The sequence below is a fragment of the Carex rostrata genome, chromosome 15 (assembly GCF_964058835.1).
Source record: "Carex rostrata chromosome 15, lpCarRost1.2, whole genome shotgun sequence".
In the NCBI taxonomy this organism is placed as follows: Eukaryota; Viridiplantae; Streptophyta; class Magnoliopsida; order Poales; family Cyperaceae; genus Carex; species Carex rostrata.
This window is the reverse complement of record NC_135932.1, coordinates 9,788,223-9,815,191: the sequence shown is the minus strand read 5'-3', so window position 1 is coordinate 9,815,191 and position 26,969 is coordinate 9,788,223. Positions and strand designations below refer to the sequence as shown.

The following is a 26,969-nucleotide window of genomic DNA, read 5'->3' as shown; positions in this document are numbered from 1 at the left end:
GGATATGGATCGGATATTAACCGGATACGGATACGGATATCCGCTTTTTATAATAGTGAATAACATAATTTTTTTCATAATTCATATTAAATTATATAATATATATCTACTATTCGGATACGGATAATTAAAATTCAAAATCATATCCGTATCTGTATCCGCACGGATATTCGGATATCGGATATCCGTATTAAATTTTCGGATACGGAGTCGGATAATATCCAACCCGTTTGCACCCCTACCGGTCCCTGCGAACCTTGGAATTCGCATCCTCTGAGATATCTCATATTTTGCGTGACTTTTTGGAAAAGCTCAACCGTTGCAATACGTTCTGCGCGAATCTCAAAGCTCAAATAATACTGACCTCCTACATCACCCCGAATAGGCACTGGACACGTTGGTCACGCAAAATATGAGATATCTCAGAGGATATGCACTCCGAACCTTGCTGGCACTCATCTGCTAGAGCCCGCATCGTCTGCATTAACTCAAAAAAGCATCTTTTGAGTTAATACATATTGGCCGTCCGATTATAAACGGAGCCCATCCGACCCCACCTAAAACATAAGGAGTCTCAATATTAGTGCAGATTTAATTTGCACGAATCTTAAAGCTTATCAGATGATCCATATACATTAACTCGAAAGCTTCCTTTTTGAGTTAATGCAGAGGATACGAACGCCATCTGCTAACACTTAACTCAAATTTTGAGTCAGATCCGGACCGTCCGATTTGAATCCATCCGAATATCAAAGACCCGTGCATTAAAGGCGTGAGCCGAATTGGAGAATCCGGACCCTTGGATAGGAGCCGACAGGAAATAAATCTGCTGTTATTCCCAAGGAACCACCAGCTTCTTGTTATTCCGATCCCAACCGTTAGCTAATCTTTGTTGAGTTCGCGCATAAAAAAATTCTTAGTTGAGATTCGCGCAGGAAAAATTTAAACAGTTTGAATCTGAATAACAGGTTCCTGTTATTCCAAAGGAATAACAGCAGATATATTTCCCGGAGTCGACTCTCGAGAGCATGTGCGGTGTGAGACGGATCTTGCTGCTCTCTCGCTCCCTTCCAATCCACGTGTGCTTTCGTTATCCACGGAACGGAACCCCCTTCAGCTGTGCTAAATTTGTAATCTTGGTGTGGTTTCTATAGCGGGTCATTCTCAAATTTTCAAAAATGGCTATTTTTAGACCATATACCAATGTTATTAAATACGGTTTTAATGCGGTATGCAGCCGCATATGCCGATATTAATGCGGACTTATAAATGCAGGTTTTTTTCACTAAATATTTAATATTTAATATGCATATTAAAATAAAATAGTTTAATAATTTTTATTTCGTAGAAAAGATGTATCTAAGACTGGAACCAAAGTTATATAAGGGCCTATTATCATACTCGTTATAATTAACTGCATGTATGGATCAAATTGTATTTGCTGTAATCACGTCAAATACATGTAAGTATAAAAACATTGGTATATAGTATAGATGCAATTTATATGACAGTTTGATTTTGCTGAAAATATGCAAAATTGGTTATCAAATGATAACTCTTATCAAGACCCTTTTATATATAATGTGATTTAAAGATCCAACAAAGAGCCCAGATTTAGATAGCAGCTATTTAGGATGAGAGCGATTGACATACCCAGCACCCAGTGCCTCAGCACTCAGTAGCTCCAGTACTACGGTTTTTATGTATATGATTTAGTCTCATAACATTTAATAACAATAAAGAGGCAAGTAGAGAGGCCATATAACACTTTGAGTGGGATGGCTAGAGAGTGCACCTGGATGGGTTCTGAATTTGAATATTTTTGAATCTTGAGAATCTAAATTTATTTTGTTAATAAATAAAATATTTTAAGTGGGTTGCATTTGATTTTGGTTAACTCCGAGACTGAATCCGCATAGTCGGATTTTATGCATTTAAATACCGTAAATATATATGCAGCTGCATAGAACCGCATTATATATAGTTGTTGTTGCCTTGTTGGTCCCATTTAAACGAGACCATTCCACAAAGTTCTCTATGCATTTACGCAATAGGCAATCTCTATTCCACATCAGCCCAACCAAGTAGCCAAACCCTCTGACCTACCTTTCCTGTTGTTGCACCGTCAAGCCATCGATGGATATCTACCATTATGGAGTACAGTTGAGAGCAGCTCTCAACCGCATGATTAAAGCCGTAACTGTCCATCTTTCCTACCACATGGAAAAATAGTCCCCCCTTTCTCTTGACATTTTTGCTCGCACTGACATAAAGAGCAATACCATGTTGGTGCTTATCTCTTCTCCTACCTTCCTTTCTTTCTCCCTCTCTATTGAGTTGAAGAAGCTGACGAGGTAAAAGCAAGCTGTTTTTTTTTTTTTTTGGCAAATCATGTTAGTGCTTCTCCACATCCGACAAGGAAGTCTATGTTTGTTTGGTGTTTTATGACATGGCGAGGGAAATATCTGATCGGTAACGGTGGGTCCGCGGTTCTCAGTACAATTTGCTTTAATTTCATTGATGGAAGCAGAATAGATCCAATAGAGGTGTAGGTGTTGAATGAATCGGTGTTGTGGGTGTTGACTACGAGATAAACTTGAAAATCAACGGTTCTGGCAAAGAAATTCATGACTGTACAATCAAAATTTATAGGATATTCCAATCATAGGAAACCAGGAATATAAATTAACTCAACTTTGCAGTACTGTTGAGTTAATTTTGTAAAGATCTGTAAATTGAGTTTGTCCTCTTCTTTCCCTATTTGTTTCAAATTATTTCATTGAAGATATTTATTGAAGGGTCATTTAGTTCTATTGACCATATGGTTGCTGATTATTGGATTCTCCTTTTGTTTTGTTTCATATCCAGCTACTAGAGAGAGAGAGAGAGAGAGGGAGAAAGAGAGAGAAAAACTTATTAGGAGCTATCAGTATCTCCTCTGATTGGAAAAAGGAAAAAAAAATAAAGATGGAGAAAAGCAAGAAGATTGTGGAAGTAAGAGAACGACTGGACAAAACGTTGGCCTCGCCCGATCTTGTAAATATAAATTCGATAAGGTCACTTGTGAAATCTCAGCTTCATCGTTCTGGCCTTGAAGGTTTGAAAGCTGTCAAAAAAAAAAAAAAAAAAAAAAACTTTGTTGTCATTTAAAATCTTTTATTTAAGCACTTCAATGGAATGCCTCTTGGTTGCATGGTTAAATTGGCAAGATGAGTTGTCTGTGGCTACGCTTGCAAACAATTACACCTTTCAAACTACTAGTTAGGTTTTAGTCAAAAATGGTAAAAATTCAATTGTTAGGTAAATTAGTTGGTGGGCATTCAACAACTTGTAAGTTGAGTCAAAATGGCTGAATAGTATGATACATTCGTTAAAGTACCGAAATGCTTAGTGCTTTTAGCACTATAAATTGACTGCTCTACTGACGATGGTTTTGTGTGATTGCAAATTGGACCGGTCATCAAATTCTCCATTTGGATGGTTTCTCAGTGAAAAATGTTCCTGGATAGCTCTTGTAAATGAGAAATATCTCATGTAACCTTCTTTGTCTGTGTTGTAGGACTATGCACCTATTTTCTAGTTTAGGAACATTTATGATGTGACATTTTGCGAGGAATGCATGAAATTCCCCATATATCTTATTAGATTGTCTTTTAATGTTTTACCATTGATTAGGTGACATTGACCTTATAGTGGACAAGCGAACAAAAGAAGTATCAAATTGTCTAGAAATGCTCAGGAGTGCTTCTGGACATAATCAACATGGAACAGCAAGCAATGATTGGAAGGTGATATATTTTCTTAAATTTGATGCACCGATATATATCATTATTGTTGTAAAAAAAATAAAAAATCTTCAATATGATTTAGTGCATTCTATAGCTCAAAAACTAAAGAGAAGTAATGTCAAAACAATCACATATGTACCTTCAACTTCAAAAAAATTTCTTTCTAATGTTCACACTGGAAAACAGCATGTTATTGTTGTTCATATATATTTTTTATCTGTAGTTAAAACAAGACACAGACCAATACAGAGTCTTGTACCGTGAAGGCCTACATGGTTCGCCATTTCATACTCTGCTTCTTGATGGCTTTGTCGATGGACCTATTGATGCCTGTAAGTTAAGCTTTTTCACGTACCATATCTCAGTGCTGTACCTATCAGGATCATTGCTGCCAGTTGGGATGATATCCTTGACTTTTATTGTGGTATTAAATTGCATAATTTAGTCTACCCCAGACACTTTTATGGTGTTGGGATGCATGGTTGAGTAATAATCGAGTCTGCAGAACCCAAAGAAAATGTTCCTCTTTTTAGTGTCCTTTCTGCACCTATGTTATTACTGTAACAGTGAGTCCTGTATTTCTTTCTCAGTTATTCCCAGTTGCAACACTTTTACTTGATAACTTCATTGGATTGATATCTCTTTGTTATTCTATTTAGGCATATGTGTGTCGTGGGAGCCGAGCTTGTATAAAAAATGGTATGTGTACCCTTGCTATTACTTAGTTTATTTTATGCTCAAATTACATACTTAAAAGATTCTTTTCTATTCTATCTTTTTCAAGGTGGCCACAATATAACTTCCCAACTTTTAAAATTATCTTGTCGGATGTTCTAAAGAAAGTTCGAATTGGTGAAGAGATTTTGCTCATGAGGTTTGCTTTTTGACTCGTGCCTTTAGTTTGACATCTGTTATAGTCTTTTTCTTCCTAACGGTTTCTATTCCAATTTTGGACAAAATGTGGAAGAAAGAGTGAAGGTTCCTTGGCCAGTCTCTGAAAGAGAAGCTCTTGTACATTTCTTTGAATTTGAATACCCAAAGGAAGATCTCGTACTTGTACTTATCAATACGGTAAATTCCTATTTTATTTTATTACATCTTCATCTTCTTACTTATTTAATAACACATATATCAAATTAATGCCTTTTAAGAGCAAACCTTCAATCACATTGTTATTAATGTGTGTATGAAAAAACCGCAAAATTGTTTGATGCTTTCTTTTTCAATCATAATTTAATGTGCATAGCAAGACACCGTAAATATAAAAATAATTGTCTTGAGTTGAATGACCTGTGAGGAATGCTGCATGGTTTACCTTTGAAAATAATTTAGATTTCAGACGAAGAAGAGGTGGATATAAGTACACATGGATTTACAAGAGAGGGAATTCCTAAAGCAAATGGTACAGTAAGGCTTGATTTGGTTGGGGGCTTTCTCTTTCAAAAGGTCAATGAAGAAAAGAGCTACCTCAGGTAATATATTGTCAATAATTTCATTTATGCTGTTGGTGTTGTCAGTATTTCCTCTATGCCCTTTCAAGATGGGAGAATATAACATTTGGCAATACCAAAAATACTCTGTACAAAATAAGAAAAAAAATGAGGAATCTGCACCCATCCATTTTAATCTGCACGAATTTTAATGAACCTGGCACAAATCTTAAAGATCCCCCTTCATTCCACCTAGCCCGAAAAAAGATCGCACGGCTGACACTGCGTACAGTACCAGAGAGGATATGGATCCGGGGGGGGGGGAAGGGAGGTAAAGGGTAAAGATAGTGATAAAATTAAATATTTCTCCAAATTTTATATTGAACAATAGCTAATTAAGTGGGATAAAGATAGAGTTTCCTGTTTTATTCCCGAACTGAGTTAAAATGATTGTTATCCAATTTGTCTGTGGCATGATTATCAGTCGTAGTATGCAGTTTTGTGAAAGGCAATTATTCAAGTCCCTGTTATATGTGATTATGTATAAAACTTGCCTAATCTTTGGAAAGTTCACATGGCAAACTTTTTAGATCTTTTCACCGTTTCTTTCAATTTTCAGGGCAATATATAATGTGGATATAAAATTGGATTTTGTTCCAGCATCAATGATCAACTTCGCATCAAGACAGCTAGTTGCAAGTGGATTCAAGCTTTTCCAAAAGGTTCTTTCTCTTTTCTATTAACTTTTTTTTTTTCTTTAGGTTACCTATAGGTAGCAAAGAGGGATGAAGTCTGGTTGGTTGAATTGGTTTTGCTTAAATTTCAGGTCAAAATTATTTGAGTTCCAAATCAATTTAAGTTTCATATTATTTGGGTGCTGGATGGCTTAGGATCAACAGTTAGTTAATGATTTCAGCCATCTCAGTGTCGAGTCCAGAAGAAATAAAACCATTAAACTTATCCAGAGTTTCAACTGTTTTGTTTGGGGTTAGATGCATTTCAGTTTATGCGGCGTTCCAGTTGGTGGTTATGTTTACTCATATATCAGGATGGGTGACTTGAGTTGGGTGGGATAGGGGGTTTGCATTTTTGCATTCTCTATTCTTAAATTAGGTACTATAATATTCGGCTGATGTGGACCATACTTGACTAATTGAACATATATAATAATTTAATTTTTGCAAAATAACCACTAGTATTGGCTAACTCATCTGTTTGGATGGACTAATTCAAAATGAATAATACAAGAGTATAGTCAAAATTCTTAAATATAAAAAACAGAAGGATAGCCTCTTAGCAACCCGGCAGTTCCGGAGAGACTTATTCCTTGACTTCTTAATTTTTTGTGATATGTTTAACATGTTTTATTCTAGAACACAAGTTACTTAACAAGGTACAACACTGAATGTTGTATCTAAATCCTTTCAGGCAGTTAGCACTGTTGCATCCTCTGACGAAGACTACAAAAAAGCCCTAAAAGGCCCTTTATATGCTCGAATTAGACACTCAATGAACAAACCAACAGCGGCTGAAGTCACCTTGTCTATCGACGAACAAGTGCAGCAAAATTCACCCACAACAAATGGTACATCTGTTACGGAGATAGAAGAAGAAGAAGAAGAAGAAGAGTGGTACGAGGCCATGGACGAAATTCCTGAGAGTCCCAAGGCAAGTAATCAGCAAGAAATGATGGATACCAGTGCAGCATGTGTGAGTCCTGACGTGTCACATGCTCTGTCTGTTTTAGATGGTGCAATAGCTACGGTGCGTCAAAACGGATCATCTGGCAAAAATGAGGTGGCTAAAGAATTTCAAAGAAAGTTGGTGAGGTTTAGCTCGGACTCCAAGACGGGTCCTATGAACGGGAATGGAGATATGGATATGGATGGTGCTGATATGAAGAATAACTTTTTATTAAATGGGTGGCAATATGAAGGCCCTTCACCTAGAGACTCGAGGTTAGTTCAAAAAATAACAAGTGTCTTTTCAAAGAGCTGGATCAGTTTCTTAAGACGTTGGTACCAAATTGAAGTCAAATTAGTATTTCTATTTTGAGTTCTTTAACTTTAGAACTATACGAGTAATCCATTGGAATTGTTATACATACGCACTGTGCATTCAGATCACATCATATCAATTTTATATTTATGCTGCACTGAAAGCCCCAAAAAATCGAGAAACCAAAACCTCACATGTCAAGCTCTTGATGTAAGAACCCATAGGATATCATATATTAATAAGTGCAATGTGCATGTCAAAATGCCTGAATGCTGTAGATGGGGTAGGTGTTATTTATAGATAGATATCTTGCCAGTAACCTATTTCCCCTGCCAGTAAAAAATTCTTTTTTCGATGTGTTTTCGTTAATATTTTTGTGGGTGGAACTTTGTGGAGAACTTTATAAAAGCCATTATGCGTTATATTGGTTATCGATTCTTTTCTTGCAAAAGAGAAATTGGTTATGGAACTCATATTCCTGTCAAATAAAATTTGCAGAATTGATGCCATGCCTTCTTCCCTAAATAGAGAGAAAAATGGGAAGGTGAGTGATGAAGGAACACTAAAGAAGGCTAATGGATTCAATGCTGAGGGCCCAACTACCATTAAAAAAAGAAAAAGTAAAAAATGGCTGTGTTGCATTGGTAGATCTGGTGCATCACAGTGAAAGATCATATCTAAATCCTAATTCTAAGATCGAGATCCTCACCGATCTGGAATGGAATGTGGATGTTCATACAACCATAAATTAACACACACGCACACACAGAAAAGGGATACGGGAAACTATCCTTCCTAATTAATAGTGTATTTCAATAGAATGCCTCTTTTTGAGTGTTTGCTTGTAGATGAGTGAATGAATTCGCGAATGGCACAAGAGGATCATAGCTTTTTTTTCTTTTTTTGTCTGAGTTTCAGTAAGAAATTACAATACATAGATTTATAGGGAGTGGCGAAGTGATGAAAACATGTTATAATTTATATTATTTCATGTGCCTGTTTAAGACTATAATTTTTGTTAATTTCTTGATGTTTTGATGATTTAGCATTCAAGTACTGGAATTTGAATGTTGATTATTTATAAATTATAATTTATGTAATGTTAAATCTCAATGAGATGCAAATCAATGTTTTCTAGAAATCTTTCTCATTAGTAAACCATTTGATACCAATGAACTTAATTTGTGATCAGCTTAGTCTCAAGCCCGCTCAGATGTAAATTATGAGTGCCTTCTCAGAGTTGTAGCTGCGAAATTGTTAAAAGAAATCAAATTTCTTTCCAGTCACATAGACGAAATTATATTTACTTCAATTTAGTTTTCATCTTAAGAGTTTAGTGAATTTCTAAGTAACTATAAGTCTTCATATATATATATATATATAGAGAGAGATGGGCTACGGTGAGTTGCGAAGTAAAACGCGTTTCTAATTCACGCTATATTTTTATTTTGAAAGTCCAAACGACTGATCCGAATCGTTAGATGTTTAATCCATATTGAAATGTGCTTAGAGATCAAATTTTACATTTTTTGGAATTTTTTTACTATTTATTAAGCATTTTTGAAAATTGCTGTTTTGCTGTGAACAGTGAAAACAGTAAAATTTTCTGGACCATCAGATCAGCGACTTTCAAAATTGCTTAATAAATAGTAAAAAAATTCCAAAAAATGTAAAATTTGGTCTCCAAGCACATTTCAATATGGAGAACAAGATGAACGGTTCGGATCGACGTTTTGAAATTTAAAATCGCAAAATATGAGCGTGAAATAAAATAGTCGCTTTACTTCGCAACTCACCGTAGCCCATCTCACACACACACACACACATATATATATCTCAATTCTATTATTATGCACGTTGGGTGTCCGATCCGGCAACGGCTACGATTGAGAGATGAAACTTTGGATTTGATCTTAGCTCTCCAATTACATAATTTGTCTTATTTTGATTAAATGCATTTCTTTTATGTATAGAAGTCTAAATTTAGTTAAAAAACATATCCACCACATGTGCTGCCACACGATACATTACAATTTAAAATGAACAAATTCTGAAATATAGCTATATATTTATTTGTTTCCTTATTCCTTTATTTCCATATTGTTTTCCCCTTCAATTGAGAAGACTTCACCTTCCATTTTCTTATTTATTGTTTCCTTACTTCTTCGTTTCTATACGAATCACAATGGAAATCATTTTTTTTTAATTTCCTTATTTTTCTTTTTTTGTTTCTATACATATTGGTGTGGGCAATTTAGAATATATTTTCAATATATAATATATCAATGTGTGTATGTGTGTGTGTATTCTAAATTGGAAACAAAGAAGAATATAAATTGGAACATGTGTGTGAATATATATTTTTCTTATAATGTGTGTGTGTGTGTGTGTGTGTGTGTGTATACATCCTATACATACAAACGATGACACTTTTTTTTTATGTTTTTTGATATCATATTATATGTTGATATTGAATTGTTGTATGATATTTGATATTATATTCGAATCGAGCTATTATAGGATATCATATTATATGTTGATATTGAATTGTTGTATGATATTTGATATTAGATTCGAATCGAGCTATTATTTGATATCATTGGTACTAAAAAATAAAGAATCATCACATCATCAAATTGTTATCAGAGATCACGATTAAAGTTAATTAAAAATACATAATCATATAAATTTTCTATTAACATGTGTTTTAATTTTTAGATAATTATTATTTTCATTGATATATTTGTTTCTTATAATATGTCCCAGTTGCAACGCACGGGTATGATACTAGTATATATATATAGGAATATGCTAGCATGCTACGCGTAGCATAGCTCCCCTCCATGCAACGGCTCAATATTCAATTTTTTTAAATTCTAACAGTTGATCCGAACCATTCATATTGTTCTCCATATCAATATGTGTTTGGAGACCAAATTTTACATTTTTGGGAATTTTTTTACTATTTTTTTAGATTTATTGAAAATCGCTATTTTTTTATGGTCCAGATTTGCTGAAAACAACGATTTTCAATAAATCTAAAAAAATAGTAAAAAAATTCCCAAAAATGTAAAATTTGGTCTCCAAACACATATTAATATGGAGAACAAGATGAACGGTTTGGATCGACAGTTAGGATTTTGAAAAGTCGAATATTGAGCCGTTGCACCGAGGGGAGCTATGTTATGCGTAGCATGCTAGCAGTTTCTATATATATATATATAGAGAGAGAGAGAGATGGACTTGGGTGAGCCATGGCTCACCAAGTGTTTGTACTCCACGCCGTATTTTCATTTTGAAAGTCCAAACGACCGATCCGAACCATTAGATGTTTAATTCATATTGAAATGTGCTTGGAGACCAAATTTTATATTTTTTGGAAATTTTTACTATTTATTAAGCATTTTTGAAAATTGTTGTTTTGCTGTGAAGAGTTAAAAAACAGTAAAGTTTTCTAGACCATCAGATCAACGATTTTCAAAATTGCTTAATAAATAGTAAAGAAATTCCAAAAAATGTAAAATTTGGTCTCCAAGCACATTTCAATATGGAGAACAAGATGAACGATTCGGATCGGTTGTTTGAATTTTCAAAATGGCTAAAATGAGCCATGGCTCATTTTAGCCCAACTCATATATATAGAGGTAGGCTAATATACAATCGATTGTTCCTGAGGTTCCATACAATCAAGTCATTTTCCAATTTTTAAAGTCCAAATGATCGATCCAAACCGTTCATCTTGTTCTCCATATTAATATGTGCTTGGAGACCAAATTTTATATTTTTCTGAATATTTTTAGTATTTATTAAGCCACTTTGAAAATCGCTGATCCAACGGTGGCTTTTGATTTTACTGTTTTGTTAAGCCACCGTTGGATCAGCGGTTTTTAAAGTGGCTTAATAAATAGTAAAAAATTCAGAAAAATGTAAAATTTGGTCTCCAAGCACATATTAATATGGAGAACAAGATGAACGGTTTGGATCGATCATTTAGACTTTAAAAATCGAAAAATAACTAGGTTGTACGGGACCTCAGGAAGAATCGATTGTATATTAGCCTACCTCTATATATATATATATATATATATCATTGTGTTCACAAAACCCCATCCAAATGAATCTTATCATACTGCATTGGAAATATAAGTGGTCAATTAATGAAATTACCACCAGTCACTCTCCTCCAAATTAATATTTGTATCTACACAATCCGATCATATACACTGAGTTGTAATCCTGTGCAATAAAGAATACAATCTTAATTTCTCTAATTTTCTAGTAGAATTTGTCTTCTGAACTAAATCACTGTTACCTATACCTACTGTATGTATATCTAATATCACCAGTAGCTACAACGCAACTGGGGTGTTCTTAAAATCATCAAGCTTCCTGGTGAAAATATAGCTCCAAAACTTGTTAGATTGACTTCAAACTGTGAATCAAAACACTTGAAATCCATCTACTTTGAAAATAATGTGTTTACACGTAAGATTTAATTTTTTTTAATTAATTTAGTATAATGTGTAGCAGTAAAAAAAATGATAAAAAATAAATGCATAAAATTTACTTATAATCCCCCCCCCCCCCTTAACTTTATAGTAAATTATTAAAATTAATGAATTTTACATTTAAACGGAATAAATTGATTTCAACATTTTATTATCTTTCCACTGGCAGTTTAAAATATAATATTGTTTTTCTTAAATAAAGTAGATAAAAGGTTCTCATTTTTACGGAAGAAATAAATCAGTTGGTTCCTACTGTTTTTAGGTGTTACATCACATCTGGCACACGCTTTTCTTAGAACACTAAGGTGCTTATCTATCATTCAAATTTTGGACCTAACTAATCAAAAGTAAAGGAATTCAATTTACATGTTATATCAACTAATAACTAATCATATTTCATTTAACAACGTTTAGCAAAAAATAAAAAATAAAAAGCTAATTAGCTACCTACAAAAGGATTATTTAAAAATCTCAACCTATAAAACTAATAAATGTCCATCAATATTGCACATATTGTTGTGTCTATTAACATATCTAATATTGATAAACTCATGGTTGCCTTAACTATATATGTCAACTTAAGCTGAATTAACTTTTTAATGAGCAATAATCAGATAATATAAAATTTTCTCATCCATTTTTTATTTTATCAGAAACATTTAATATTAGACCGGGTCTACCTAAGTAATAGCAAGTATCTGTTGGCCACGGATCCTAACCGCTGGCCTGCTTAGGATTTCCTTCTCTCCTCTTGTCTTTTCTCATCTCTTGTTGTAAATTAAGATACATAGCAAAATCTCTTAATAGAAAAAGAATTCCAATCTCCATTTGAGCTTCATACCCAATTTCTTCCCTTTTCTTTATCTTAATTCCAGCCATAGTTGATTTTAAGATGAATTGAAAGCCATGTTGTAGGTATTATCATTGTACATTCTTTTTTTCACCCCATCTACATGCATCCTGTTTATTTTTAGCTTCAATTTAAGATCTCTCCTGTGTTCTCTGTATATATTTTTAGTTTATCTCCTTCCCGTTCTTCGTATTAATTACTCGATCCTTTCGTCTGTACATTGTATAGCATTCATTCAACAAGAATTCTTCAAAATCACAAACGGGAAGAACAATTGACACAAGCGAAGAATCGCCACCTTCAAGCTATTGGAAGCATTAAACCATTAATTATCCATTGTCGAAACTGATTAATCTTTGGCAAATGGTGCGGTAAATTGTAATATTTCTCGGGTTTGTTGAATCCGCCATGGGCAATATATGTCCGGGATCTAACCGGCGTTCAACCTCCAGAGATATCAGCAACGGCAGCAGCAACCGTAGCAGCATCATGCAATCTCTCTTTCGAACCTCCAACCGTCAGCAGTTCCATACCAACAACATTAATCATAATAATGATAATAAGAATAGTAATGTTATTAGTGATGGTAACAACAATTGCAATGCCTCTCCCTCCATTCCCGCTACTAATGTTGAAGGTGTTAATTCACGGTCCTTGCCGCAAGTTTTTGTCAGTAAGCCATCTACAGTTGCGGCGGCACCAGTTCCAATTAAAATCTCAGATCTAAATCATGACAACATGAAAATCAACCATAATGATGTCCAAAGAGAAAGCGAGAACCAAAACAAAAATGTGAATGCAGCTCAAAATGAAACCCGCCAAATTAGAGAATCACCATCCTCTACATCAAAGCCAAAGAGAAGGGGATCGAGGAAACCACACCACAGGAGAGTTCCTTCAGCTGCCGGGTTGCGTGTTGAATCCGTGCTTAACCGCAAGACTGAGATGATGAAGGACGTATACACCGTTGGTAATTTTTATCTCATGTTCAAAATTCACTAATTATAAAATGTCAAAGAAGTTTGGAAATAACTACTTATATCTCTGCAAATTCAGTATCTTAAGACTACTATCGATCATTTTGTCTCGTAACATTATCCATGATCATTAACAGGCAAAAAACTCGGCCAAGGACAGTTCGGCACCACATACCTCGTAACTCACAAAGTCACGGGAAAGGAATTCGCTTGCAAGTCCATCAACAAGAGAAAGTTAATACAAGATGATGATGTGGAGGACGTCAGACGGGAAATACAAATCATGCACCATGTGTGCGGGCACCCAAATATTATCTCTATTGAGGGTGCGTACGAGGATAGCCTGCACGTGCATGTAGTTATGGAGCTGTGTACCGGCGGAGAGTTGTTCGACAGGATTATTAAAAGGGGACATTATAGCGAAAAAAGAGCAGCTGAGTTGGCGAGGGTGATTGTAGGAGTGGTGGAGGCATGCCATTCGCTCGGGGTCATGCATCGAGATCTCAAGCCAGAGAATTTCTTGTTTGTAAATGAGGATGAGGATGCGCCACTAAAGGCTATTGATTTTGGTCTCTCCATTTTCTTCCAACCAGGTCAGTAACAGTAAAATATAAATGATTAATTGATTAGCACTGTTGTGGTTTTTTTTGTTGTCAAACTCAAATTATTTACATGCACATTGTTGTAGATTGCATATGCATTTAGATATTAGAATTTTAGTTTCATGCTATTGGAAACTGGCACCTGATGCTGGAAAAATTGTCTTTCTCTTCAGATGAAGTATTTAATGACGTGGTCGGTAGCCCTTACTATGTTGCGCCCGAAGTACTAAGAAAGTGTTATGGACCTGAGTCCGATGTATGGAGTGCCGGTGTGATTGTTTACATTCTATTATGCGGGGTGCCTCCTTTTTGGGCTGGTTTGTAGAATTCCTCCTAAAATTATTCTATTTATATATGATAAGGATGATAAATATAATAGTAATAATCACAACCACCCCAATTAATAAAACATCACGCAATGAGGTTTTTAAATGCGTAGGCTTGTGATTCAAGATAGTAACCTGTATAATGTGGGTCCTTTGGTGTTTGTTTTTTCAACAGAAACCGAGCAAGGGATATTCGAGCAGGTGTTAAATGGAAAGTTAGACTTTGATTCAGAGCCATGGCCAAACATATCAGAGAGTGCTAAAGATCTCGTACGACAGATCCTTGTCAGAAATCCCAAGAAAAGATTGACTGCTCATGAAGTACTATGTAAGTTTTTGTGTTCAATTTATTGCAATTGACAGACTCCACTTTAATGTGGGGATATTAGCAATAATTGGAATAATATGAACTGAATGATCAGAGGCTATGTTCATTTAACTAAGTGAAAAATCATTGTTCTGAGTGAGTTCTTTCTATATTTTCTTTCCTTTACAGGCCATCCATGGCTACAGGTTGAAGGGGCGGCACCTGATAGACCGCTTGATTCAGCCGTTTTGTCTCGCTTGAAGCAATTTTCAGCAACTAATAATTTCAAAAAGATGGCTCTTAGAGTATGCACCTTTAATTTATTTTTCTTTGGAAGTTTTGAATATTTTCATGTAAAATAGATGTATGAATCTGTTGGACAAGGATATATTTAGAAATTCTGAACCTCAATCCACTTTTCTAGATATATATCTGTAACCATAAACAACTGTTAAGACCATTTTTAGGATATCTATTCTTACATTTGCCCGTTAATTACATCAGACATTATTGGTGCTGTTGCTGTTCAGTTTTGAAGCATTTCAGGAAATATTATAGATTGAATTTTGTTGACTATAGGTAATTGCTGAGAATCTATCTGAAGAAGAAATCGCGGGTTTGAAAGAGATGTTTAAGATGATAGACACAGATAATAGTGGCCAGATCACATTTGAGGAACTAAAAGCAGGACTGGCCAGAGTTGGTGCGCACATCGATGAACCAGAAGTCAAAGCATTGATGGAAGCAGTAATTTTTTTATCTGATTTTAAACATAAATTGGAAAATATTGGTGTCATTTTCTAATTTGAAAGTTCATAACTTGCATGTCTTATATATACTGTCCTGGGAAAACTTAAAATGTAAGGAAAAATCAGGTTGGTGCTGGAAATACCGTCCTGTTAATAACTTACATGTCTTATAGTTCCTGGTTTTTATTTATTTGTATATGTAAAGGTTAGATTAAAATGTATAATTTTCAGGCTGATATCGACAAAAGCGGCACGATAGACTATTCAGAGTTTGTGGCTGCAACCATGCACTGGAACAAGGCAAGAAGAGACGATTACTTGCTAACGGCCTTTGAATACTTTGATAGAGACAAAAGCGGATACATCACTCATGATGAGTTGCAAAAGGCTTGTGAAGATTTCGGAATTGAAGGCAGCCAGCTCGAGGATATAATCCAAGAAGTTGATCAAAACAATGTATATATATATATATATATATTTTTCATCCATCTTTCTAGTCTTGTATGTTTAAATTGTAGTTTTTTTTATCTTAACACTTATTTTTATATATTTTGGTAGGATGGAAGAATAGATTACAGCGAGTTTGTGGCGATGATGAACAAAGGCGATATCGGTTTTGGTAGGATAAGTTCTGTTAACCGGAGTTTATCACATGTCATGAGAGATGCTCTGAAAGTGGGCCACCTCACCAGTAGCAGCATGGATTCCAATGATACAGAGTCCGATGACAATTCTACCTCACCTCATAAGACACGACATCGCACCACAAACACAGTCTAATTATGCTGCAAGAAATCCTTTTTGCAGTAAAAGTTGCTTCAACAAGTGCAAAGTAATCTATTGAAAGGAACAGAAATACTTTCAAGAATGAAGTATTGTCTGGTGCCACTAATTAATACTGGTATTAATTGTTGGATGAGCAGTGTAAAAATTGAGTGGTTTCCCGGAGACAACAGGGGTGAATTGGCTAAATTCTATATGTATTTCATGCATCAAGTCCAATTTTCATTTTCTTTTCTCATTTTGGGAATGAGTTGTGACTTTGTAGAGATCAAATTAGGAGAGATTTAGGTTTTACCATGTTGATATGTTGGTTTTTTCTCTAATCTTTTACCAAAAAAAAAAAAAAAAATCTTTTGAGTTTCTATACATAGATTGGTTAGATTGATTGAGTTTCTCATGAATTATAAATTTGCTTCCTCATGCTTTCAACAAAAAAATAATAAAAGAGGTAAATAGTATATTATTTCTTGATTCATATATGAACACAACTTGTACATTAACATAATTCTTCATTTCTTTTCTTTTCTTTTCTTTTCTTTTCTTTTCTTTTGTAATTATTCCAATGTATATTTCTTTCATTATTAGGTACAAATGAATACTGTTTAACATGCACCCCTTGTATATTAGTTATTGGGCCTCCATTACGTTTGATATCCCTATTTTGACGAGCAGCTAAAATATAAGTTATTGGGCCCCCATTACGTTTGATATCCCTTATTTAGCATGCACTCTCTTGTATATTAGTTATTGGGCCCCCATTTGATATCCCTTATTTAGCATGGACCCCCTTCTATATTAGTTATTGGGCCCAATAAGTTAATAACTAGTTACATTTGATATCCCTATTTCTCTTGCCTACGGTTTCCAATCAAAAAAGAAAAACAAAGAAAGAAAGAAAGAAAGAAAGAAACGAAGAAAATATAACAAAAGCAAAAGTAGCTTTCTATTAAATTTTGATATTAACACATTGACTCATTAACGCATTAAATTTTGATATTAACGCATTAAATTGAAGTTTGTTAGCAGGTATAATTTTTCTTTTCATTTTGTTAACTGGTGTAGTTATGATACCTTAGCTTTCTAAATGAATATAGATCTTTCAGGGGCCCAAATACATATAAATACATATTTAAGTCAATTTTAGATTCCGACTTGCTCGATCGATTGATAATTGGTAATTTATTCTAAATCTCTACCTAAATAATAAAGGGCTAAAATTATAAATCCCATGGCCTCCTTACCCTCAACTTATTCAGGACTATTGAAAAGCTGAAAATAAAGAGAACCTGAGAGAGCCCAGTTTATAATGAGTTCCTATCTGAGACTCTCAGGTATTGCAGAGGATTACCCTCACTTTACTTTACAGTTTGAGATTAAATCTCAACCGGTTTGAAATTCGGGTCACTATAGGGGGCAGTATTAATTATTGGGTTTTGAGATTCATGCCAAGTTAAAAAGAACAGTCCAGATCTAGTAATTGTAAAAGACTCCCTTATCAGGTATTGGAGAGATGTGAATTCGTTTATAATTGGCCTAATAGTAAGGGCGAAACAAGGCTGAATGCCTTGCATTTGCATTTGCATTTGGGATCAATCAACAATAATAATTTTAATTTATATAGTAAATACTAAATATTAATTGTTTCAGTACAAATTTTCAAATAACAGTAATGGTCTCATGTGAAAAGAATTGAGTCTCAGTTTGCATGATGTACCTATTCTGTTTGAAGATAGAAATACATTTTTTATGATTAAATCATGCATATAGTTGATCTTTTTATTAATGTGGTGTGCTTATTTAATATGTGTTTTGTAACAACCTACAACCCAAATCATTTCATTTCATAAGTTTAAAAGTTGTTGGAAAAAAAAAAAATACACTTTTAGAATTAAATATTAGAGGAAATTAATCAATTTAACAAAATATGATCACCACTTTGTTAAGATTCTTATTAATTCATGGTCGAGTGGATGATGCATTGATATGGGTATGGATTGCTTGCTTTTTTGTGATTAAGTGGAGCTACTTTCTTAGTCAAAGCAAATATTTGATTTTGGGACTAACTGTGGGATAAACTAAGGTTAAATGATTAGTTCTACATTGTTGAAAGAATTGCTAAGTGATTCCTTTAGCTCGATTTACCTTTCTTGATTGAACTGTTAGATACAAGATGTGCCATAGTGAGTCTAAATTGAAGTATTATATGAGTATTTATATATTCTCGAATTGATATTACGTATGATTATTATTTCGTATATATATGAAATTACAATTGTATTCTTTCAAGTGTTGCTGGATTAATTTTATGATTTTGTTCATTTTTATCCTTCAGCTGCCGGGTTGCGTATTGAATCCGTGCTTAACCGCAAGACTGAGATGATGAAAGATGTATACACCTTTGGCTTGTATTAACTTTTTCTTGTTGATGGACTTGCAAGCATAATTTACTGCTTGTATCTTCACACCACAGGAGAGTTTCCTCGATCCCTTTCTTTTTGGCTTTGATTTTGTTCATTTTTATCATAAGCATAATTCCATGTTTCTCTTCTTCGAGCAAAAGACGCCGCAAATATTGTAGGATATTTAAATATTGACTATTTGATGTCATTAGTTTAATTTTTTTTTAATGTTATAATTAATTATTTTCTCCATATATCGTCATATATAGCTAATTGGCAACAGAGTTATTATATATTATTTCTTTAATCTAGACAGAGGCTGCCAATTAGCTAGTAAAAGAACGTCTAACACACCCTAGAACAATATAATTATATTATTTTCATCTAGTTTATTGGATGGTAAAAAATAATATTATATTATTTTATCTAAAGTGGTCTACTAATTAAGCAGATCTCATCAGTTATCAAATGTGAACGGAAATTATTACTATGTTATAAGTAAAACCTTGATCAATTTGTTACACATTTTCTTATAACACTAATATCATCTTCATTCATGGTTTTTTTAGTAATAATTGTTACTCCTGAGAGCGTTAGTCTTCTAAGCTCTCATAAACCCTACGTCACCCAATTTCTTTGATACGTTAGATGGCCAATGGACGGTTGTTAATTAATTGGTTGGCTAACTCTTGAACTCAGTACCCAGTCTAATTATTCAAAAGCTCCCTAAATTTCCCCTCGTTCAATAGTTTGAACTGCCAAAAAAATTGCAATAAGGATTCAAATACTATTATTTTTTTATATCTTTATTATGTTTTCATTTGTTTATTTTCTAATAATAAAATGCTACATTTTATATGTCAAGATAAAATCTTTAGATGTGATCTCTACTCTCTATTATTTTCTCTACATGCAGATAAAAATGGTTATTTTTTTACTTTATTTTCACATGATTCTATAAGTTAAAAAATTCTTCACACTTGTATATTTTTACAAGCTCTTGATATCAATCAAAACAAAGTCAAAATATTATAATCTTTTATATGTGCATTAAGAGAAAATATACCATTATCTAATGGTTTTATTTCGACTTTTTAACTTTTGAATTTTAAGTTATTAGATATTTTAAAATGAAGGCATAATGGACAGACAAAAAGTTGAGGCATTTGAACTCTCCTCACTCTGCATAGATAGATAAAGGAATGAATTTGTTAACAATGAATTTGATAATTTTGATGACATTAAAGTATATTTTTAAAATTCAGCCAGGTGTAGAGAACTAGCTTTTGATTTAGTAGCAAAGACAATGCTCTATGTATAAGAGGTCGCATGTTCAAAACCTAAATGGAAGAATCTTTTTTGGATGAATAGTTAAATAGTTAGACAGCTTGATCTCTAACATTTACTAAAACATAAAAATCAACAAGTGTAATTATTTTATACCATACATATCATAAATCAAACATATGAAATTTAATGTAAGTTGTACTGTTTATCAAATGATATAACATTTACAGCGATTTATATATAATGGACATTTAATCAAATATAAAATAATATTTAAATTGTATGGAAATTGACATGTCATCAATCTATAAGAAAACCAACATCAAATTTTCTTCTAATTTTTAAAAAAAAAAATTGGACATAATTTAAAGGTCAAATAATTATAACCCATAGAGATAGAATCATAGATGGATAAAAGGTTGACAGCTATGGGCATTTAGGTGGGAATTATGGCGATAAGTCTCCACAAGAAAAGCAGAGGAAGTAAGATAAAGATAAGAACTTAGATGAATTTTGCAAAGGAATATTCTTGGCATAATACAGTTTTATTCTCATAATAGCGATTCTGATTTGATGTGTCAATTTCTATTTCAGTTCAAAAATGTAAGAGAGTTTTTTTTTTAGAAATTACACAGTAAAATTTCTTATTAAAAAATTATTTATAAACTTTGTATTGATCAGATAATTGACTCAAATTATTTTTCTTTTTTAATTTGTTGCTAATATAGCTAAATAGAAACTCTAAAATTAATTTTAATAATGTGAAAGTTAGAAATTTTAAAGACCTTAATTTCTAAAAAATAATTAACAGTTATTTAGAAACTATCTTTCGCCGTTCATATTAATTGCTACTAAGATAGCTCAACAATACCCCATAAATTTTGTTGTCATCATTATGATGACATGGACAGACCTTTTATTCAATTAAATTAAATATATCTCAGACTGAAATAGAAGATTGAGAGCGACTGTTATTCCAAATTAAAGTTGTCTAAGGGGTTTACTCCGATAAAAAAAAAATTAATTAAGCAAATTAAATTTGAAAATGAGATAATTTTTATTAAAAAATATGAGCCACGTTACGGTACTCTTGTAAAGTGCAGATTGGTCCGTGCTATGGATCAATATCTCTCTACTTTTAAAGTCTAAACAATTAATCTGAAACTGTTTCAACATGATCGAGAATTTTACATTTTTTTTTTACTATTTTTAAAAAATTAGTAGAAATCATCACTTTTGGATGGTTAAAAAATTTAAATCGGATGATTTTCTACTTATTTAAAAAGATAGTAAAAAAAAATCTAAAAAATATAATTCGAGTACATTTTTATATAGAAGCCACGTTGAATAGTTCATATCGATTGTTTAAAATTTATAGAGAGATTGATCCATAGCACGAACCGTTCTGCACTTTACAAAGTACCATAGCCTCACTAAAAAACAAAACCAATAATTTTAAAAGAAGATTAAAGACAAATAATGCCAAATAGGATGATTTATCTTCCGGTAATTATCCAAAGAAATATAAAGTTCTTTTTTAAGAGTTATATTATTGCACTTTAGACATATCAAATACATCTTTTTAATAAGAAAACAAGAAGCATGATGTATGTACCATTCAAACAAAATAAATGATGAGAGAAATTGAATCAGACAGATGAATACAGAGATGATTTGCCACATAAGATTAAAAGGCTTAATACTTTGTAATTTCATTTATTTCAGCCATTTCAACCCACAATTTTTCAATTTGACTTATGTTCAAGTAGAAGTAAAATTTATAAGAAATTAGTAAACATTGAGCAAAGCTAGAGTGTGTTGTGTCCATAATCTATTATATTGACTTCAAACGAGACAGATCCAGACTGTTGAAAGTTGAAACCGATATACTTTACGAGTGATGCTTGTACATGCAAAATTTTGAAAATTTGAAATTTATTCAGTATAAAGTCAAACGATAAAAAATAAATGCATTAGAATCACTTTTAATTATTTTTTTTACATGTACAAAGTCATATTTTTGAATGCTTGACTTTATACTAAATAAATTTTAAAATTTTGCATGAATACGCATCACTCGTAAAGTACATATTAGTTTCAACAGTGTAAATCTGCCTCTTTTGAAATCAATATAATAGATTTTTAAATTAAAGTAAGAGAAGCCCACACGGGAGCTGAGTTCCGCTATCAAACACATTCTAACTTTGTTCATCATATAAAAAATGACTAAAATAATATTCTCTCAATGACGTCAGAAGTCGCATGTTTAAAATTTAACTACGGAATCTTTTATAAATATTTAAAGTAAAAAGAAATTGATTCACATATTTATGTTAAAAATATATATAAGAATAACATCATACTTCTCCATACACAGTTGCATATAGGGATGAAAACGGAGCAAATACAGAGCAGATAGTGGTAAAACTATATTCATATTTTATTTTATTTTTTATTTTTCGGATACGGATACAGATTCGGATCAAATCGGATATTTATTAAAATAATATTAACAAATATTAAAATTCATAATATTTATCTAATTATAATGGTGAATAACATATTTTTTTTATAATATATATTAAAATATACGGTATATATCTACTATTCGGATACAGATAATTAAAACGTAAAACCATACCAGTATCCTTATCTACATGGATATTCAGATATCGGATATCAATATGTAAGTTTTTGAATACGGATCAGATATAAATCAAATATTATCCATACCGTTTTTACCCTAGTTACAGAGGTAAAATAAAAAATATTAATATTCCCTTAATGACGTAAAAAGTAAAAAAAAATTATTCGCGTCTTTATTTAAAAGAATATAAGAATAATATTCATCAGATATTACAACCGAATAAATTCATTGTTGAATATGTACGGTGAAAGAGGAAGAGGAGGTTCCGATGCCACTAGTCTAAATTTAACCTAGACTGCTGATCTTGTTCTTGTTCTTAGTTCATTTCGAATTAGATAAAGGTATACAAATTAAACAAACTTAAAAAATTATAAAAAATACACGACCTTAAACCTCATAAAAAAAATAAAATCAACATTTTAAATTCGATGACTACAGTTTAAATATTCAAACAAATTATAGCAGTATGTAACACAGTGACAAATGAATTATTCGGATTCAGTTTGGCAAAGTCAAAATTTCATGATTCAAAAATAATTCAGGTATAATTCGGAAATGATTCAGAATTATCCGGACCAGAAATCTGAGTCCTGCAAGAGAGAAAAAAAATGTTATGATAAAAATTCGCGAATAATTCGTAAAATTCAGAAAAAAATCATAAAATTTGTAAATTATTCGGATTTAATTCGGTCAACCGAATAATTCGACGTTCAATTCGACACCATAAAAAACGAATTATTTAAATTTAATTCGCAAATAATTTGCGAAACTTATCAATACGGTATCCAATGATATTAGAAATTCGCGGCACCGAACTATTCAACAGTGTAAAGTTTTAGAGCAAAGTATCATCGAGTCCAAAAATAGCATTTTACTATTTTCAATTACGACCGTTAATTTAAGAATAAATGGATCAGATTGATTCCATTTAGATGATCATTTTATGAGAACTTTTCCTTTCGTGTGAGAGGTTTCGTTAAAAGGGCTTTGGACAAAGTCTTATTATCTAAACTCGGATCTTAACCGTTCAATCGGTGTTAAATTTCAAGGATACGGTTTAGATTGACGAAACCAAAATTTTACACGAATCTAAATGCATATTAGATGGTCTATACCCAGCTTATGATAAAATTTGTCCAAAGCCCTCTGGACAAAATCCAATACCTTTCAAGTGGCTGTGGACCCCACTCCTCGAATCATAGGGAAGTAGGTCACTGTTTTCGATAATTTTACTCATCCATCCCTTTCAGTCGAGGAACTTCTCCAGTTGCAGATGGAAATGGAGAGAGAGGAAATATTTCGGAGACAAGACAGCGAGGAGGCCACGCTGTCGCCAGCTATGAAGACTGAGAGCAACGTGCTATCCGCCGAAACGGTGCCGCTCTGTCCCTACCGCCTACTTTCTTCCTGTCTGCACCTGGAGCATATAGTATCCTCTGCTCCTTGAACATACAACAACACATGGAATTAATTGGATTTGTCTAATATAATATTCTTTTTCTTTGAAGAAATAACTTCCTTAACTCATTCAAAAATTAGAAAGTGATAAAATAAATTATTTAAAGTTGGATATGTTCATTATTGGTTTCAAATATTCACAATTGTATGAATTATCCAATCTCCAGAGAAAAGATAAAAGTTAAATATCAATATGCTCAAATAATATGGTTTATTTCTTTTATTATTCTCTTAAATAAAATAAAATAATTAGGAGAATACTTGCATTCCACGTTTTATTAGTTAGATTAGATCAGAAATGAACGGTGGTGATTTACTGATTTGACTTCCCCTTTTATATAAGCCGTACGATCTGATTGCCCTCTGCCCCAACGCCGCGCCTACCTGTTTGAAGTTTTGAACAACGCCTGGCGTTACGCCGACACGTCACTCCGTTTTGGCATGATTAGAATTATTATAAGATAATTGCGCCTGATATATCCAATTCCAATGTCAGAAAGGCCTCTTCTCTTGTCAAATCTGCCAAGCTGATTCATCTCGGATCCCAAGTCACAACTACCGTTGGATCTTCAATGTATTGTGATGCTGACGCTTGAAGGTAGAAGTTGCATCTCTCAGAGGAATTTTAGTAGCTGTTCAGAGTGTTGTAAACAACGGTGTTAACGGCATATTAAATGACCATTTAATCGCTAACAGTAGTTAAACCGTTATGAATACACTTAACGGACAACTATTTGTGGATAATTGACCACTTTACCGTTTAATCGCCTGTTTATTCTCTTTTATCCAAGTAAATATTTATTTTTGCATTGATTATTTTTTTCTGTGATTGTGTGTGATAATAAGTTTTATAAATCATGTATTATAATTTTATTAGTGCTCGGACATAAATCCAATATTTTTTATATATGTTTTTTTTTCTTACTTACTTTGAATTGATTAAGTCTTTTGTTATTTATATACTATATATTTTTCTTACTTACTGATGTAATTTTTTTCAATTAGTACGATGTGTTTATTATGAAACTAAGTTGTTATCATGAACTAAATTTAGTGATTTTATGGTGGAATGTTTCATTTCTTTCAAATAATATATAATTAGTATTTAAAAAAACTTAATTCTTAAATTAATTTTTTCATTAAATAAATGTGTTACACATGTAAAGTGCTTATGCATTAAGAAAAAATAAGCGTAGTGTCATATTATAATAATAGAACTAAGTTAAATTAAGTTTATTTCATAAGTTTAATGAGTTAAATAAATTGTTTATAATAAATTATGATATATATACATAAATTTAATAAAAAAAATGTTACATTGTCCGCATAATTCCGATTAATCACTTGGTGCTATCCTATCCATCCGACGACCGCATCCCGTTATTTACAACACTGGTTGTTCATATTATCCGAGGCTTTGAGAAATATTTGTTAAATTCATTGACATGACGAAGAAAATTATTTTCTGTGATTAGAGGCCCTCTTCTTAATGGTGGAGGTCTCTAATTGTCGCCGTATTTTAGACTCAGTCTTTAAGCGGTGCTCAAATGTAGAGACTTGAAAAATGTTGAAAGTGTGTCTCAAAGAAAAAGATACAAAATAGAGAATGAGAACCGATCGAATCTCTTGTTCATTTGTGGACAAGAAATTTATGTCAATACTGTTCATCTGTCTATTCATTTCAAGGTTCTAAACAATTATAATTAAAATATGCATTGTGTCTTCTCAAAATTGAATATTTTCGTATTTTAATTATGATCGATCGTTAATTCGTTATAGATGGATAAATGATTTTGTGTCCATCAGACATTTGTGGACAAAAAAATTAAGTCGGTTCCATAAAGTTAAGGAGGTGATCTACCATTTTAATTGAAGACATAACGATGAGAAAAGGACGGTGGTATTTGAAGCCTCATCTGATAAAGGAAATTGTAATTATTCATCACTGCTATGAACGACTGAAGTGATGTGATGCGAGCGAGTAGTGCCGCCAGCGCCAGGCAGCCACGTCAACAGAAGAGACGAGAAACCGCTCCTGTTAACACACGTTTTCCTCCCTCCATTACAGCAGTGACGAGATGACCAAAATACCCCTCCCTGCCTAGTATTCCCTCCTCACTCACCGGTACAATCATTTATGATTCATTGCATTTAGCAATATCAAAAAAGGAAAAAAAAAAAAAAAAAAAAAAAGGATTCATTGTATTTAGAATTTAGGTGGTTTGTTATAAATCGCATGGGGTAATTCTACCGATGAGATGTCGATTTTTAGGAGGATCACGTTCCAGTTATGTTCCTCCTCTCTTGACAAAAACAGTGGATCTCATTGACACAAAATGACCAAAATGCCCCTGTAGACTGTAGAAGTGTAGAGTACCATTCCGGATAAATGATTTATAACATGAAGTTGATTCGAAAAGACTTAAATGCGAAAGTTTCTTATTATAAAACTCATTCAATGCTAAATGACACGAGTAATGGCGATTATTAGGTGGTGAATAGAAAGAACCTTTCTCCTTTCACAATCCTGTACCAAATTCTTCTATTTATATCTCTTGTACTCTGCCTTTTTATATCATTACTATCAAATCCTTTTGATCAATATTATCATTACTATCAAGTCATTTAATTAGTCATCTATTAGCGGTAAAAATAAATTGTATAAGAACATTTTAATATCGACATCGAGACTTTGACCTAGCGATAACGACATAAACTCTTGTAATAAAGATTTAGAGATCAAATTTTAGTAAAAATTTTACTTTAGAAATGATGTATAAATTTAGCATACATACTCGTAGTATTTTGTACCAATTTTGTAAATAACGGTATACAATCGTCAGATAGACAGAATACCGTA

General features: G+C 32.7%; 2 protein-coding genes across 3 annotated transcripts; both read left to right on the top strand.

The window, feature by feature from the left end:
- Window positions 1-2,274: 2,274 nt before the first annotated feature.
- On the top strand, window positions 2,275-8,329 carry LOC144566840 (uncharacterized). Of its 2 annotated transcripts, none has more exons than XM_078316873.1 (11): window positions 2,275-2,354; window positions 2,869-3,097; window positions 3,676-3,788; window positions 4,012-4,120; window positions 4,448-4,487; window positions 4,573-4,662; window positions 4,760-4,859; window positions 5,121-5,260; window positions 5,838-5,940; window positions 6,647-7,176; window positions 7,715-8,329. In XM_078316873.1, exons 2-11 carry the CDS (start codon window positions 2,968-2,970, stop codon window positions 7,881-7,883), a joined length of 1,524 nt encoding a protein of 507 aa, XP_078172999.1. In that variant the 5' UTR covers window positions 2,275-2,354; window positions 2,869-2,967; the 3' UTR covers window positions 7,884-8,329. The 2 variants fall into 2 exon arrangements, with proteins under 2 accessions (XP_078172999.1, XP_078173000.1); XM_078316874.1 differs by having other exon boundaries at window positions 2,280-2,367; window positions 2,886-3,097.
- Window positions 8,330-12,799: 4,470 nt separating this feature from the next.
- Window positions 12,800-16,315, top strand: LOC144566849 (calcium-dependent protein kinase 26-like). The gene is made up of 8 exons (XM_078316884.1): window positions 12,800-13,544; window positions 13,689-14,144; window positions 14,327-14,470; window positions 14,655-14,807; window positions 14,976-15,091; window positions 15,366-15,533; window positions 15,767-15,991; window positions 16,094-16,315. The coding sequence occupies exons 1-8, from the start codon at window positions 12,983-12,985 to the stop codon at window positions 16,313-16,315; spliced, it is 2,046 nt and encodes a 681-aa protein (XP_078173010.1). The 5' UTR covers window positions 12,800-12,982.
- The last annotated feature ends 10,654 nt before the right edge of the window (window positions 16,316-26,969 follow it).